The 18646-nt window shown below is 44.9% G+C and overlaps 1 protein-coding gene across 1 annotated transcript in view; it reads right to left on the bottom strand.

Annotated features, from left to right (window-relative positions):
* Positions 1–18646, bottom strand: part of LOC124708999 (myrosinase 1-like) — a 131000-nt gene that overhangs the window by 51703 nt on the left and 60651 nt on the right. Inside the window, exons 6-7 of the mRNA XM_047240632.1 lie at positions 11834–11928; positions 4499–4646 (exon numbers count right to left, since the gene is read on the bottom strand). Coding sequence (XP_047096588.1) covers positions 4499–4646; positions 11834–11928 — 243 coding nt within the window. The remainder of the gene's footprint in view (positions 1–4498; positions 4647–11833; positions 11929–18646) is intronic.

Here is an 18646-nt window from a genome sequence, read left to right as displayed (position 1 = left end):
CAAACGGAAATATTTTAGAGTTACCTGTAATGCTAGAGGGCATATCGTTTATATAAATAAGGAACATGAATAGCCCCAACACTGATCCCTGGGGCACCGCCCCCCCCCCCCTCCCCAGTTATTTCTTCGGCGCTTCAGTGCAATAAGCAATAGAAAGGCAAATATTTCGAAAAATTCAAAGAAAATACTAGAAGTTAACAAAGTAAAATCAGGTCATCTTGGGGATCGAATGAAACTGTCAGTTTTAGCAACAGGGTTCATATTAATATGGCGGTTAATGGACAGGTGTGCCAATCTATTCAGCCTCTATTCTTCCAGTATCGAGCGCAAGTAAGTTTTCCGTCGACACAGGCAGCTAATACTTCTCTTTCTCTCTCTCTGTCTCTTTCTCTCGTACACTGCAGCCGCTTGCGGTCCACTCAAGACTGTCCACGCGTCTGCAGGCCTCAGTCCTGCACATAATAGAAAGAATCTGGAGCAGGCTGGTTTGGGTTGGCCAGCGCTGAACTGGAGAGTAACTTGCTGCTCTGTGGCCCGTTATTGCATTTTTACAAAGCTCCATAGTCCACGGCGATAGCTGTACTCGAGTTGTGACCCATGGCAACTGACTCTGGCAACGTCGATTTTCCCCGGTGTCGATACTGACGGTACGCTTTAGTCCAGGCAAAGTGAAAGCACCGACGTCCTGGCCATAGACGGGTCATTTGGCCCCGACTGACTGCCGAGTCTTCCTCAGCCAGTGGATTAATCGAGATGCGGTATTCAGGGGCGTAGCGCAACGGTCTCCCGGCCGTTGTCGGCTTAGCAGACTCATACCGCAGCTACTAGACATAGTGGCACGTTATAAATCTCAGTGCCCGCACAACCTCGGAGTTTAAGCCCCTACCGTCAACAGTCACGCTGGCAGGCTGTACGAGGTCTGACGACATCACAGTCTCGTGGAAATGTGAACAATTCGGGGTTGACATAGAGCAATCTCTTCGCTCTAATACGTCAGCTACGCAATTTTATCACTCATTAATTTATGTAATGACTCCACAGCCCCAAGCTTGTGGTATATCGTTGAGTTGATGTGTTACTTAGGATGCATACTTTTTCAAAATGATATTACTAATATCATAATTGCAATGAATTCTCATGTGGGGTGTTTCTCGGTATCTCACTGTTTCAAGAATTACTGAGTTACGAGTTCACCTTGAAATCGTCAGTTCCTGCTGCAGACTGTGAGTACAATACTTTCAGGAGCATAGGATTTTATGGGAACCATCAATTCTCTAAATCAACGTCATCAGCCTAATGACGTCTTCTTCGACGAAGCGTTAAAGACTAATCTCCTTTCCTTACTTCCAACTTGATTCTCACTGTGTACTGCGTACGCCCATGCAAATTAGCCCCAAACTTCTGGTTCGAACCTTTCACATCTACATCTACATTCGTACTGCGCAAGCCACCTTATGCTGTGTGACCGAGGCTACTTGTGTGTACCACTGCGTATTTCCCCCTTTCCCGTTCCAGTAGCGAATGATCGCACAGGAAGATCGATTGTTGTTAAGCCTCCCTGTGAGCTCACGTCTGTCTAATTTTACTTTCGTGGTATGCTCCCGAGATATACGTGGGAGGAAGTAATATATTGGTCCGCTTCTCTAGGAACGTACGCACTCAGACTTTTAACAGTAAACCACTCCTTGATCCACAATGCCTCTCTAGTAGCATCAGCCACTGGAAATGGATGGCATCTGACTGATCCTTTCGCTATTACGAAACTCTTACCACGCTGCTCGTCTTTCGATATTCTCCGGTGCCTCTATCAATCGTATCTAACAGCGGTCACAGACTGAGCAGCAATACTCAAGTTTCGGTCGAACGATGGTTTTGCAAATGTTTGTGTGAATTGTTATGGGACGAAACTGCTGAGGTCATCGGTTCCTACACTTACACACTACTTAAACCAACTTACGCTAAAAACAACACACACGCGCGCACACACACACACACACACACACACACACACACACACACACACACACACACAGGCCCCAGGGAGGACCCGAACTTCCGGCGGGAGGGGCCGCGCGAGGGTTTTGCAAGCTGCCTCCTTCGTGTGTGGACTACTTGAAAATTCCTCCCAGTGAATCTCAATATGTGATGTGCCGTTCCCACGATTAGTTTGAGTGGTAGTTACATTTTAAATCGCTCCGTTCGCATACTCCTAGATGTGTAATGGATTTGACTGCTTCTAGAAACTGCTCGACAATCGTGCAATCATGCAGTTACAAGTGCTTGCTGCTTCTTAATGAGCAATACGCCACGTTTGTTATGATCTGGGTCAACTGCCCGTCCCCACCCCAAGCGTAAATCCTCTGCATATCTTTCTCCATTTCGCTGCAATTTACTAACTCTAAGACTTGTCTATAAACAACAGCGTCGACCACTAACAGCTTCACGGGCCTTTGCCGTTATCCATTAGGTTATATACATGTACTGTGGACAGCAACGGTACTGTAAGACGTCCTAGGGACACACCCTAAATTAATTTTACATCTTACGATGTCTCCTCTTTAAGAATGACATTCTGAGTTCTATTTGCTAGAAAATCTTAATCCAGTCACAAAACTGATGTGACATACCGCACTTTGTTCGTTGTGCAACACTACAGAACTGCATCAAACGCCTTCCAGAAGTTAATGAGCACGGCCTCAACCTGGGCTTCAGTAACTACTGCCTCTTGAGTCTCGTGGGTGCATAGAGCGAGCTGGGTTTCACACGGTCATTGTTTTCGGAACCCATTTGGATTCCTAGAGAAGAGATTTTCGGTCTCCAGAAAGGCCATAAGACGCAAGCATAAAGCGCTATCCAATGTTTTACAATATGATGGTGTCGGTGATATATGCCTATAGCTGTGCACGTCTGTTTGACGACCCTTCTTTAAAACGGGAATGACGTTCAGTCTGATGAAACCCTTCGTTCCTCCAACGACCTGTGGTAGACAGCTTCTAAGTCGACTAATTTCTTTCGCATACTCTGTGTAGAATCGCATACTCTACCTGGCCAGAAGTATGCGGCACCCCTTTGTAATGCGGAATTGACCACTGGATGTCACGAGAGGCGGACGCACCAGAATAAATGGAGTAGGGGAGTTTTGTGTTGTCGCTTAAGAAATAGTAACAGCAGAATGGGTCTGTAGGAGAGCTCAGCGACTTCGAATCTGGACTAATCATTATATATCACTTGAATGTACGCCACCGTAGCTGAGTGGGTGGCACACTGGCTTGTCATGCCAGGCGGCCCATGTTCGATTCCCGGCTGGGTTGGAGATTTTCTCCACTCAGGGACTGGGTTTTTGTGTCGTCTTCATCATTATCATTTCATCCTCATCGACGGACAAGTCACCGAAGTGGCGTCACTTCGAAAGACTTGCACCAGGCGATCGGGTCTACCCGCCGGGAGGCCCTCGGTACACGCCATTTCATTTTCATCTCTTGAATAAGAAATCCATCTGGGACATTTCAGACATTCTAAAGCTGGTGATGTGACCGTGAAGTAGAAACACAAAGAAACAGCCACAGCAAAACCAAGTCCAAGCTGACCTCATGTACTGCCGAACAGCGAGTGTTGAGCATTGTGAAGGTTGGTTGTAAAGCGGAAGGAGTCACTAGGGGTTCCAAAGTGCTACCGGCAGTCCATATAGCACAATGACTGTGAGGACGGAATTAAAAAGGATGGAGTACGATGCTCGAGAAGCTCCTCGTAACCTACACATTTCTGTAGCCAATACTGAGCGACGTTTGAGATGGTGTAAACAGCGACGCCGCTGAACGGTAGATGTCTGGAAACGAGTGAACGTGTGATTCTGGAGTGAGGTGTCCCGCTATATCCTGTGGTAATCCAATGGAAGGGTGTAGGTTTGGCGAATGCCTGGAGAACTTTACCTACCAGCATGTGTAGTGCCAACAGTGAAGTACGGAGGAGGTGGTGTTGTTAAGAAAACACTAAATGAGGAAGGATTTTGACACATTTTACAGCTTTGTGCACTACATCTAGTAGAAGAACAGTTCGATGAATATGACTGCTTGTAGCAACATGAACATGCGCACTGTCCTAAAGAGCTTCTGTGAAGCAATAGTTTGCGGACAATAACAGTGCTGAAATGGACTGGCCTGTCCACAGCCCCACCTGAACCCAATGGAACACCTTTGGGATGTGTCGGAAAGTCGACTTTGCTCCAGATTCCGGCGTTGTGCATCTCAACCTCCTCTGGTTCCGTTTATTGAGAAAGAATGGGGTTCCATTCCTCCACAGACACTCAGACACACCAAGGAAAGTAACCCAGCAGAATTCAAGCTGTCATAATGGCGATGGGTGGCTACACTCCGTGTTAGTATCCACTAATAGGTGTCCAGCTACTTGTGATTAGATAGTGTAAATGTCCCATCAGGTCCAGTCGCCTTTGCTCTGTTCAGCGGTCTGGCACACTTAAAGCGATGTAAGCCTCACTTACCCCTTATGCTTTCAACCTCCTCTGGCGTGAAGCTGGGCAGCCTGGAGCGCGGTCTACCCTCTGCTATGCTGTTTGCGTCCACCCTCTCGCGCACCACGGCAGGGTAGTCACCAGAGGAGCTGAAGATTGGGTGCGCGAACAGCCCCAGCTGAAAACCAGGAATCTTGCTCAGCGATAAGCGCAACTTGGAAGCAACACTCGTACAGCAAGAGAAACAGTGGAATCTAAAAGAAGACAAAATTATATTGCCACTTTCCCAGCTCTCCTCTGGTGGTAAAACCTAAATTTTCACTGACAGAAATGTCACGTTTACTAAAACGTGCCGAATTATTGCGTCCCGCTCGAATAAATTTCTTGGAGAAATTCAGTGTTTCCTCCCCATCAACAAAGGACATCACCAGAGGGGAGAAGGGAGAGCAGGGGAGTTCCTGTAAGCAATTAATAAATGTGAAGGAAATCAGTTACCATCCTCAAACGCTTCAGTGTGACATTCTCTTCAAAATGATAAATGGTCTTCCAGCTGAGTTAATCCAGTCCAGTACACAGTTTTAACCTGTGCAGGTATCAAATAAGCCTGCACTCCGTGCAGAGCGAACATTCATACTGGAAACAGCCCCCAGACTATGACCAAGCCGTTTCTCTGAGATGACCTTTTTACCCAAGAGTGCTAGTCCCACCAAGTATGCAGCAGAACTGTGAAGTTTGGAAAGAAGGAGATGGTATGCAGCAGAACTGTGAAGTTTGGAAAAAAGGAGATGAGGTACTGTCAGAAATAAACCAGTGCGGGGAGAGTCGACAGTCGTGCCTAGATAGCTCAGTCAATAGAGCATTTTCACGGGAAATGCTAACGTCCTGAATGCTGTCAGGACCATGTGCTCCGCTTACAGTCTTTAGCCTTTGGTCCTTCTGCGTACAAACTCATCATTGCTATTGAAAGGGATGCGTAGCAGCACGGTCTCTGCGTGTTTATTCAGAAGTACCTACAGGGTTTCAGAAGACGACTGTCCGAAAACTTAAAGACAAACAGAAAACAGACACACAACCGTGGATAGAGCATCTGTACAAGTTTTTAAGGGACGTCAAACGGGCCGACTTGGAGCAGGAGAGGCATCACAGGACATTTTAATTTCCAGTGTCTATACTTTTACAAATAAATTCATAAAACTTTGTCAGCATCACCAGGAAGGATTCAGGATTCACACTCATTGCAGTGGAAGTTCGAAAACATAACAAAATATTTTTTTTTGCGTGTGAAAACTCATCATTTTTTCACTTACTAATGGCTGCATTTGTTGCTACAGGTACACTTTTCTTCATAAGTTAGAGAGATTCTTCGATGAATTTTGCATATCATACATACCATACTTACAGGTGCATGAAACTCTAGAATTTACTTAATTTATGAAAAAACGAATGAGCTGTTGTATTTTAAACTTCATGCTTAGAAAAAACACAAATTTTGTGGTTAATTACCTCATTTTTACCACAGTTTTTAGATTTGGAAAATTCTAGAGTTTCATACACCTTTAAGTATTATTTATGAAGAAAAGTGTACCTATAGCAACAAATGCTGCCATTAGTAAGTGAAAAAATGATGAAATTATTTCGTTATGTTTTACAACTTCCACTGCTAAGAGTGTGAATTCTGAATCCTTCCTGGTCATGCTGACTAAGTTTTATAAATTTATTTGTAAAAGTATGGACAGTGGAAATTGAAATGTGCTGTGGTGCCTCTCCTGCTCCAAGTCGGCCCGTTTGACGTCCTACCCCCCCCCCCCCCCCCTCCTTAACACAGTTTACGGGTGCTCAATATTATCAGTGTTTGTGTCGTGAGAAGCGGCAGTATGTGTGTACAAATCCTGAAGTCACTGTTGCTGCAGAGCAACGGACACCGAGGGAAGCCTGTTTTTGAATCCGTTCGAATGTTCACGTTCTAATTCGACGCTACAATACGCAGACGCTTCTTCTACATGTTCTGACATGCCTGCCCCCTAGTGGTGCGCTCTGAAACTGTTCACGGCGCGTGTTACGAGCAGAAAGTTATAGATACTCTAGTTGCTTAAGTGTCATTCTTTTGAATATCTTGTGGCTTTTTCGCGGTCATCTTCTGAAACTATAGAGATACTTATGAATAATGTTTTATAATCTGGCTTTCCATAGCGTCGCTGGATGACGTTCCCGAATATTGCTCCTTATCTTCAATGTATTCCTCACGACACCCCCCACAACTCTTCAGAGCTTGCCATGATTCTTTTGTTACACCCTGCATATCGTAAACAGTAACAGTCTAACGATTTCTCCCGATTAAAAACGGAGTTAGTAAGTCTTTAGTGCACTCACAGAGCTGCTCAGGAATCCCGTAAGCTCATTATGTGATCCCGAACGAAATTTTCACTGTACACCGGAGCGTGCGCTAATATGAAACTTCCTGGCAGATTAAAACCAGACCGAGACTCGAACTGGGGACCTTTGCCTCGCCAACTTTTTTTCCCTAGACGTCTTCCACTTCACGCGTTGGCCCCTATCACCCCTACTATCCCCAAAAACCTATCTAACCTACAAACAAAACAACAGCTAGTGCCACCGCCACTTTCACCCTAAAAGCTAACTAGGACGGATGTTTGCCACCACTTCAGGCTCCACCCACGAACAGAACCTAAATACGCTCTTTATCGTTTTGTTAAAAAAAGAGGGATAAAAGAAAGGGTACAATATTTCTATTACTTTATTTGTTCCATTTTCATTCTTTTTTTTTAATTTTTTTTTAAATCTTCTTCCGGGGTTTTCCACAGCAAGCAGACGGTGGGATAACCAGGTCGTCTTCTCCTTCAGAAAGGGTGAAACACCCTGTAATTACATTTGATATCCCTCATCAGTCCATCCTGTGTCATACCTTCAATCTCTTTTCACACCTGGTACATCCTAATGGTCTGGAGGGTGCGTAAACAACGACCCCAAGTAATTCATGAAGAGCGAACCATACGAAACCTTGCGCCGTAAAAGCGTGCAGTTGCTCGTTAAATAGTGCCAAAAATCTAACAACTCTGCGACGCTCTCACTAAAAAAGTATGACAACGGCATACCGTTAACCCATACCGTGCCGTTATGGCGGGTAGCAGGGTAGTTGGTGACGTCGGGTTGGATCAGTTTGGTGGTCTCTACGGACTGAGGCGTCCGTCGCAGCAACAATGACAACATACGACGTGTGAGGACCCAGCAGTCGGCAGCCGTATCACAAACGAAACAGTGCATGTCGACAGCAGCGCATCTGGGGCAGGGAGGGTCCTCGGCCAGACTCAAAGTGTATAAACGTTGTCGGATGGAGAATATTTCCGTCGTTATCACATACTACAGCGCCCTCACCGCGGTGAGGAGGAAAGGTGAGTGTATGTTACTCCATACCCGCTTCCAGCCAATCGCCGGATGTCAGCGTTCAATCACATTACCAGGCAGTGTCCGTTGAAAGTAGCGGTGGAAGTCCTTGGTTCTAGGAGCCCGCGAGGTCGGTAGGACATCCAACAGGTAACTCATGCCGACCAGATAGCTACGAATGTGACACAATGGTAGCGCGATATGTCCATTCCAGACCGAGATGCGTACTGGGGACCTTTCGCTGACAAGTGCTCTACCGACTGAGCTATCCAAGCACGACTCGGGACCCGTGCTCACAACTTGACTTACGCCAATACCTCGTCTCCTACCTTCCAAACTTCACAGAAGCTATCCTACGGTACTGGCGGAAATAAAGCTGTGAGTAAGAGTCGTAAGTCTTGCTTGGGTAGCTCAGTCGGTAGAACACGTGCCCGCGAAAGGCAAAGGTCCGGAGTTCGAGTCTCGGTCTGGCACACAGTTTTCAGCTTGAAAGAAGTTTCATATCAGCGCATACTCTGATGCAGAGTGAAAATTTCATTCTGGAAACATCCTCCAGGCTGTGGCTAAGTCATGAGTCCGTAATATCCCTTCTTCCAGAAACGCTAGTCTTGCAAGTTTCTCAGGAGAGCTTCTGTGAAGTTTGGAAGGTAGGAACTAGGTACTGGTGGAAGTAAAGCTGTGAGGACGGGTCGTGAGTCGTGTTTGGGTAAGTCAGTCGGTAGAACACTTCCCCGTGAAAGGCAGAGATCCCGAGTTTGAGTTTCAGTCTGGCATACAGTTTTAATCTGCCAGGACGTTTCACTATGTGGTCATTGGTTGGCAGTGAACAACTGTATCGAACGCTTTCGGACAAGATACCAACTTGAGCGCCACTATCCACTGCGTTCTGTATCTCGTGAGCTAAGTGGGTGACCTGAGTTGCACAAGATCGTTATTTCCAGAATTTATGTTAAAGCCTACAGAGGAGATTCCAAACACATTATGATACGTGAGCATAAAAAGTGCTCCATAATAATATACGCCAACTTCAGCGACGGAAGTCTATAGTTATGTACACTTTTCCGAGATGTATAGCGTTGGAGTGCTTGCCAGCTGAGACTTGACAATATTTCTGTTAGATTCACTTATCGGTCAAGCTTGTGACCATTCATACTATCTTTATTTTTATACGCTCGATCTCCCTTGTCAGTCTCGTTGGTCTGACTACCAGTCAAGCATGAGCTTTACACGTGCTTTATATACAGTTTTTCTGATGGGCATTGACAGAGAGAAATTTATTTTTCTCGAGTGAATTTACACAAAGTGACGCTAACACTGGGGCGAGGGGGGGGGGGAGAGGGGGGGGGGGGAGAGGGGGGGGGGGGGTATAAACTTATTTGGAAGACTGAATGGAGAAAACACAACAAGGTATCCTTACATGTTTCACCTCACGACTTCAAAGTTAATGAGACAAAATCATAAACTGAACGTCAAATCGGCACCTCAAGTTGCGTACCAGAACAAGTAAGCAGCGAACTGCTCACAATATGGATCGCGCTTCCATGGATTGCATCATTTACATATCCTCAAAATCAGCAAAGCTGCACCCATCAGCACCAGACTGTGACCATCTCCCTCCTCAACTTTCTACGTTCAAAATACTCTACATGCAGGGAACAATTCAATGGCGTTGCCAGATTGACGGACGAAAATACCACTTATTTAACGAAAGAACAGGGGAACGCAGTAGAAACTTCTTATTCTTGACATACAAAATAAACATTAACAAACACGAGATTGGTACCTGCGTGGAGTAATGTCTCCTCGATAGTTCGGCTTCTTCGCGCCAAATGGCGAGGCGACGCATTCGACTGGATACACCTAAATAATTTTTGGAGAAAAAATAACTGTCTTTGTAAGAACCCCCCACCCCCCCCCCCCCCCCCCCGCTCGTACTAAACCTCCAGAAATGTCTAAGTTTAGCCGTGGATCCGTAGATGATGGTGTAAGGGGCGTACAGTATAACTGGTAACGCTTTCCCATCCGAGTTTTGCGATAACTCAGTCTGCTCTTGAACTGACATGGTGAGACGCCGCTTAGGAAATCTACCTATCTGCCATGTGAAGATGCTCTCGTAGTTTTCTGCCTCCTTGCAGAGCCGTAGCAGCGGCGTTGGATTCTGAAAGTACAATACTACAGTGTATGTTTTACGTAACGAAGCGGTAAGAAATTTTGTGAAAATAATTTATATACGGGATGCCATTATTAGGCGTTCATTTAAGAAACACCGCAAAATGAACTTGTTCACACTGATTATAGGCTAACTATTAACGGCACAAGAGCACGGTCTATTACATGACTAGGTCGAAAGGCATCCTATCGACGACTGCCGGCTATGGCACACAGTCTGAAACTCGAGCGTACAATCGGTATAGTTCGCACAAAATCGTACATCTTCGGTTATGCCAAAGTTATTCATTTATATATTTATATCAACGTTTCAGGCACTCTGAAATTATTGAAATATAATACTTATGACCTGTAGACGCCTCTTAATGTCTGAGTGGCAAATGGCAACTTTCATTAGCAAATATTTATTAATAACAATTACTTCATTCGCGCCAAAATAAACGTTCCTTCCTGCCGTTCGCTCCTTACTCTGTACGCAGTGCAGCGCTGATACATTCACTTCAGGTATGTAAAACAGCAAAATAAATAAATAAATAAAAGTAAAAAAATTGCGCTCTTATCTGCAAATATGTTAACCGGAGATCTAGAGACGACGGAGAGGCTCCGTCCCCGCCGCAGCCGCAGTGGTCCACAACCCCACAACGACTGCTGCAGTCCACTCACCCGTCCGCCGCCCCACACCGAACCCAGGTGTACTGTGCTGTTCGGCCCCCTGTGGACACCCCCCCCCCTCCCCCAGGGAACGTCTCACACTAGACGAGTGTAACCCCATGTTTGCGTGGTAGAGTAATAGTGGTGCACGCGTACGTGGAGAACTTGTTTGCGCACCAATCGCCGACATAGTGTAGCTGAAGCGGAATAAGGGAAACTAGCCCGCATTCGCCGAGACAGATGGAAAACCGCCTAAAAACCATCCACAGACTAGCTGGCTCACCGGACCTCGACCCAAGTCCGCCGGGCGTATTCGTGCCGGGGACCAGGCGCTCCTTCCCGCTCCGGAAAGCCGTGCGTTAGACCGCCCGGCTAACCAGGCGGGCAAAATAAGGGGTGGCTTACATCTTTCGCACACACCCCTCAGACACAGCAGACGTTACTTCGGCGTTTAGTAGATAACTTCCCATCCGGGATAGAGTGATGCCTTCTTCCTGTGATGAAATTTTAGACCTAGTTGTAAATTCGTCCAGATATCCCATAAGAATGAACTTCTTTTAAAAATGGTTCAAATGGCTCTGAGCAGTATGGGACTTAACATCTATGGTCATCAGTCCCCGAGAACTTAGAACTACTTAAACCTAACAAACCTAAGGACATGACACAACACCCAGCCATCACGAGGCAGAGAAAATCCCTGACCCCGCCGGGAATCGAACCCGGGAACCCGGGCGTGGGAAGCGAGAACGCTACCGCACGACCACGAGATGCGGGCGAACTTCTTTTACACGGTGTTCATGTGGTACTGAATGAAACGCTTTTTGAAAGTGTAAAAACCCCCGAATAGATGTGATTTCCTCTTACTGTGCCACGTATGACATCATGTGGCATCAGCACGAATTTAGTTTCTGTGAGTGATGCTTAAACTACGTTGATTTGCATGGAGAAGGTTATTTTATTACAGGTAGTTCATAGTGTCTGAACTCACCTCTCTTATGGAGTCTAAACCCTGAGAAACCTCTCTCTGAATGGTTAAAACAGAATCAGGTTGGAGCATTTAAAACTGGAGCTGGCAGTTCAGACGCTTGTCCCAGCCATCTCATTGCGAGAAAGTGCTGTGGAGGTGAGGCCCGTAGCAGTTACCTGAAACTGTAGCATCCGCTCGGAGGCAGCCTGGTCTTCCTCAGAGTCGCTCAAGGGCTCGTACCAGTCTGTGTTGAGCGTGATGCCGACAGTGCCTGCAACACAGAGTAACGTCTGCAGTCGGTTTACTCAGCCTGACAACAGGAGCGTTTCAGGAATTTAATGTAAGACGTTACTCAATACCTCTTCAATATAAAGAAACAGGATTGCTGATATTGCTTGAAGCATCTGGTTTTCTGATTTGAACTGTAACCTTACGTTGTGAGACCTTCCATCGATACCGGCCAACTGAGCATGGAATCCAGAAAACAAGAAAAATTAATAACAATTTGTCCATTATATTTGGACTGTTGAGCTCCGTGGCCGTGGATAATGATATTTCATTGTAAAAATACAGCAACCAGCCACTTTTTAATGCGTTTTATTTATGCCAATATGCATTTCGGGTTTGCACCCATCTTCAGCTAGCCAGCTGAAGATGGGTGCAAACCCGAAATGCATATTGGCATAAATAAAACGCATTAAAAAGTGGCTGGTTGCTGTATTTTTACAATGAAAGAAGAAAAATTTCTTTAAAGTCAGTATCCCCATTAGACTGTTTTTTATTTGCAGTGTTACATTTACACAATCATGATTTTAAATACGACAGTATGCCATCTTAGGCACTGCATAACATTAAAACACTTGGTAATGGCACTTTAAAGACGAAATCATGATCGTGTAAATGTAACACTGCAAATAAAATGGTTCAAATGGCTCTGAGCACTATGGGACTTAACTTCTGAGGTCATCAATCCCCTAACTAACCTAAGGACAGCACAAACATCCATTCCCGAGGCAGGATTCGAACCTGCGACCGCAGGGGTCGCGCGGTTCCAGACTGTAGCGCCTAGAACCGCTCGGCCACTCCGGCCGGTACTGCAAATAAAAACAGTCTAATGGCGATACCGACTTTAAAGAAATATATTATGACCGTGGCCCCACATTATGAAGAAATTATTGAAGAAAAATTTGATGCTATCGATGGATGTTAACAATTAGTTGGGTGGATCAAGTACGAAATGAAGTAATGAAAGGAATACGCTAGGAAAGAAGTCTACAGAAGATCTTTTCCAGAACAAATGGAACATCTCCTACAGCATCGAGGAGTAGTAACTTCATACTGGATACAGTGGTAGAGGTTAAAAATAGTAAGTACAGAGTGCAGACTATAACACTTTATCATACAATGAAGGCTTTCACGACAAGATGTTTCGGTTGCTTAGAATTCTTCCGGGTTGTATGGCCGTGGTCCATGGAACTCTTCAATCCGTGACGTTTCGTGCAAGGCTACGTTGGACATCTTCGGAGGTGCTCCTGATTGTGCTGAGTCTTATCGACTGACGAGTCGGACGTCGAAGAACGGCCTAAATACCGTGGAAAGTGGGTGTGGTCTGTATTTCACGTGATAGCAGAGATAAACCTTGTCAAAGATAAATTTTTTTAACTATCGATCACAGTAAGTCAAAGATAAAACATTCTCATCGATTCTGTAGCGCCACAGTCAATATATCACTGAGTTTCATGGCTTCTTCTTCTCCACGGTGTTTAGGCCACTCTTCAACGTCCGATTCGTCACTCGACAAGACTCAGCACAATCAGGAGCACCTCCGAAGATGTCCAAAGTAGCCTTGGACGAAACGTCATGGATTGAAGAGTTCCATGGACCACGGACATACAACCCGGAAGAATTCTCAGCAGCTATAACACTTTAATACAGATGTTCTACCTATTTTTTTTTATAATGTAAATTATATTTTTTTGTAAATTTTAAACTGTTATCTGGAGCTGAAAATGGAATATGTCTCGTAGCTAATGCAAATATCACACTGGGTCAGTAGCGACATGAAACTAATAGTAAAAGGGAAATTCTGTACGGTTTGTCAAAACGTAAAGAAAAACGCTAGCGCCGTCTCTGGACGCTGCTGTGTGGTGTCAAAGAGAGTGCACGGCACTCCAGTGCTATTTTTTAAACAATAATTGTGTGGACGAATGAGTTGCGTACTGAATGGAAAGTTAGGTCCATGTGAGACCAAATTGTTAATTACGAGGTATAACGGACGTGACAGGTGTGGGTAGATGTATAAGGCTCCAGGAACATCAACATCATGCCCCACAACTGGTCATTGCTAATCAGTGTGCCCTTAATACACTCTAACGGGAAAAAAAAGAAAAGAAAAAGCGCACCGCAAAGGAATATACTAATGGAACGTAATTCGATAGACGTAACATCTATGTACAGACAAAGAAATGATTACGATTTCAGAAAAACTGGATGATTTATTCAAGAGACAGAGGTTCACAAATCGAGCAAAGTCAATAATGTATTGGCCCATCTCAGACCCTTATGCAAGCAGTTATTCGGCTTGACGTTGATTGACGGAGTTGTTGGATGTCCTGAAGAATATCGTGCCAAATTCTGTCCAATTGGCGAGTTACGTCGTCAAAACCCTAGCTGGTTGGAGAGACCTACCCGTAATGCTCTAAACGTTATCAATTGGGGAGAGGTCCGGCGATCTTGCTGGCCAAGGTAGGATGTGGAAAGCTCTAAGGCAGGCAGTAGAAACTCTCGCCGTGCATGGGCGGACATTATCTTGCTCAAATGTAATTTAAGAATGGGTTGGCACGAAAGGCAACAAAACGTGGCGTTGAATATCGTCGACGTACCGGTGTGCTAAAGGGTGCAGTGGATGACAACCAAAGGAGTCCTGCTACGAAATGAAACGAAATCCCAGACCATCACTCCTGGTGACAGGTTGTATGGCGGGTGACAGTCAGGTTGGTATTCCAACGCTGTCTGGTGCGTCTCCAGTCCCTTCTTCACTGGTCATCGGGGCCTGGAATCTCATTAACTGGAGTAGATTCTCCACAGTGATGAGCCCCGATTCAACTGAACTGCAACGACCAGGAAAGACGTGTCCGGAGACGCTCCAGAGAGCAGTGGGTTACCAACCTGTCACCCGCCCTACGGACTGATGGCTCTGGAGTGCCATTTCATTTCATAGCTTTTGGTTGTCAGCCCCGGCAACCTTGTTGCACAGTGGTATGTCGACCATATTCTACGCCCCGTTTCGTTGCTCTACATGGCAAGCTATCCTGGTCTCACATTTCAGAAAGATAATGTCCACCCGCACCCCCCACTGTCTGCCATCGTGCTTGCCAAACTCTATCTTGGCCAGCAAGGTCGCCGGATCTCTCAGCTCGTGGTCGTGCGGTAGCGTTCTCGCTTCCCACGCCCGGGTTCCCGGGTTCGATTCCCGGCGGGGTCGGGGATTTTCTCTGCCTCGTGATGGCTGGGTGTTGTGTGATGTCCTTAGGTTAGTTAGGTTTAAGTAGTTCTGAGTTCTAGGGGACTGATGACCATAGATGTTAAGTCCCATAGTGCTCAGAGCCATTTGAACCATTTGAACCGGATCTCTCCCCAATTAAGAATGTTTGGAGCATTATGGGCAAGGCCCTATTGTCAGCTCGGGATTTTGACTAGCTAATGTGCCAATTGGACAGAATTTGGCACAATACCCTCAGGAGCACATCCAACAACTCTGTCAATCAATGCCAAGACTAATAACTCCTTGCATAAGGGCCAGATCTGGATCAACGCGTTATGGACTTGCTCAATTTGTGAAGCTTCTTCTCTTGAATAAGTCATCACATTTTTCTGAAATTGTAAGCGTTTGTATATTCAAACATTTACGTCACACCTTCCAATTTTCCCCTGATTCGAATAATTCCTTCGTGGTGCGTCTTTTTCTTTTCGTAGTGTGTGTATGGAGTAAAAGGAGCATTGTCGCAGACACCTAGGGCATCGCTGTAACATTCGCGAAGAACTGTGAGACTGTTCATTTTCGTCCAGACTAGAAATAATGTGAGGCATATCCGGTAACTTTGAGTGAACTTTTATAAATAATAACCGTTGTTTGTTAGAACTTCAGCTCCCTGATCTAATTAAAAAGCGTAATACTGCCAGTTTTGATTTCTTGTTGAAATTATGACTGATCATTAATAATCTACATCTACGTCTACTTATATACTCCGCTAGCCATCAAGCTGTGTGTGGCGGAGGGCACAATTCGCGTCAAAGCCATATTCCCCCACCCCCACTCTGTTCCACTCCGGATCGCGCGAGGGAAAAATGACTGTCTGAACGCCTCAGTACGAGTTTTAATTTCCCTTATCTTTGAATGGTGATCACTGAGCGATTTTAAAGTTGATGGTAATAATATATGCTCTACATCCTCGGTGAAGATCGGATTTCGGAATTTAGTCAGCAGCCCCTTCTGTTTAGCGCGTCGTCTATCTGCAAGTGTGTCCCACTTCAAACTTTCTGTGAGATTTGTAACGATCTCGCGCTGGCTAAATGTACCAGTCACGAATCTTGCCTAGCAAAAAAAGGAGAGAACCCAGAAGATATGGCCGGATGTTAATGTAATGCGTCAGGAAGTTGGATATTCTGTTCCGTAATAACCAGAGTCGACGTACGATTTTACAATGTAATAGAACTTACATTGAAGTAAATTTCATTTAATTATTACTGAAAAATTAAGGTTCAAATTCAAGATACAGAAAATTTTTACAGTTTTATTTCTTGTTGTTTATCCGAGTGTTACTTTGTGCTGCCTTAACTGGTTCATATTCCAGCAGTTTAGTTATTCTTCATTCAGGCGAGTAATTTCCTAGGTATTAAAGATATTTCAGTGAGCCTCATTCGTAAAATTCATGAGTCCTGTGCATGTAAGTAAACGTCAGCGTGAGGTTACGTAATTCCCGTTATCGCAGAGAGTTGTTACTTGTTATTCATTTCAGTAATGAGCATTTACTTATTATTCAAAATTATTACTTTTGATTTCTTAATAATTTTAAAACAATGGCTAATATTTTCAAGCTGTTATTTTGTGCTTTTTATGGTGGTTACGTCCATGAGAACATTCTGTATCCAGACATCTATTTAGACAAATACGTGAAACTTCCTGGCAGATTAAAACTCTGTGCCGGACCAAGACCCGAACTCGGGACCTTTGCCTTTCGCGGGCAAGTGCTCTACCAACTGAGCTAACCAAGCACGACTCACGACCCGTCCTCACAGCTTTAATTCCGCCAGTACCTCGTCTCCTACCTTCCACTTGCCTGCGAAAGGCAAAGGTCCCGAGTTCGAGTCTCGGTCGGCACACAGTTTTAATCTGCCAGGAAGTTTCACAGATGTCATGTGACGTCCGCAACGACCAAAACACAATGATCAAAAAAAAAAAAAAAAGTTGGTAGAGCACTTGCCCGCGAAAGGCAAAGGTGCCGAGTTCGAGTCTCGGTCTGGCACACAGTTTTAATCTGCCAGGAAGTTTCATATCAGCGCACATTCCGCTGCAGAGTGAAAATCTCATTCTAGACAAATACGTAAATGTTATTGCTCTCAATATGGATTAGGCAACAACAGGTGATCTTCAATTGGATTGATAGATATTAAATTGTTTTACAAATTATTTCATTTGATTTTGCTAGGGGTTATTCAAAATTTCGTGGTACCCCCTTTCGTTTCGTACTTTACAGTGTATGGCAGCAATGTTTTACATGCGTTATTCAAAATTCCCCCCCCCCCCCGCCCCCCCCCCCCCCCCCCATGAACCATGGACCTTGCCTCTTGGTGGGGAGGCTTGCGTGCCTCAGCGATACAGATGGCCGTACCGTAGGTGCAACCACAACGGAGGGGTATCTGTTGAGAGGCCAGACAAAAGTGTGGTTCCTGAAGAGGGGCAGCAGCCTTTTCAGTAGCTGCAGAGGCAACAGTCTGGATGATTGACTGATCTGGTCTTGTAACACTAAACAAAACGGCCTTGCTGTGCTGGTACTGCGAACGGCTGAAAGCAAGGGAAAACTACAGCCGTAATTTTTCCCGAGGGCATGCAGCTTTACTGTATGGTTAAATGATGATGGCGTCCTCTTGAGTAAAATATTCCGGAGGTAAAACAGTCCCCCATTCGGATCTCCGGGCGGGGACTACTCAAGAGGACGTCATTATCAGAAGAAAGAAAACTGACGTTCTACGGATCAGAGCGTGGAATGTCAGATCCCTTAATCGGGCAGGCAGATTAGAAAATTTAAAAAGGGAAATGGATAGGTTAAAGTTAGATATAGTGGGAATTAGTGAAGTTCGGCGGCAGGAGGAACAAAACTTTTGGTCAGGTGAATACAGGGTTATAATTACAAAATTTAATAGGGGTAATGCAGGAGTAGGTTTAATAATGAATAAAAAATAGGAGTATGGGTAAGTTACTATAAACAGCATAGTGAACGCCCGCGCCTATTACAGTGGTACAAGTTTATATGCCAACTAGCTCTGCAGATGATGAAGAAATTGATGAAATGTATGATGAGATAAAAGAAATTATTCAGGTAGTGAAGGTAGACGAAAATTTAATAGTAATGGGTGACTGGAATTCGAGAGTAGGAAAAGGGAGAGAAGGAAACATAGTAGGTGAATATGGATTGGGGCTAAGAAATGAAAGAGGAAGCCGTCTCGTAGAATTTTGCACAGAGCATAACTTAATCATAACTAACACTTGGTTCAAGAATCATAAAAGAAAGTTGTATACATGGAAGAATCCCGGAGATACTAAAAGGTATCAGATAGATTATATAATGGTAAGACAGAGATTTAGGAACCAGGTTTTAAATTGTAAGATATTTCCAGGGGCAGATGTGGACTCTGACCACAATCTGTTGGTTATGAGCTGTAGATTAAAACTGAAGAAACTGCAAAAAGGTGGGAATTTAAGGAGATGG

The sequence above is a fragment of the Schistocerca piceifrons genome, chromosome 7 (genome assembly GCF_021461385.2).
Source record: "Schistocerca piceifrons isolate TAMUIC-IGC-003096 chromosome 7, iqSchPice1.1, whole genome shotgun sequence".
In the NCBI taxonomy this organism is placed as follows: Eukaryota; Metazoa; Arthropoda; class Insecta; order Orthoptera; family Acrididae; genus Schistocerca; species Schistocerca piceifrons.
The sequence above is the reverse complement of the archived record's forward strand: the minus strand, read 5'-3'. Positions and strand labels throughout refer to the sequence as shown.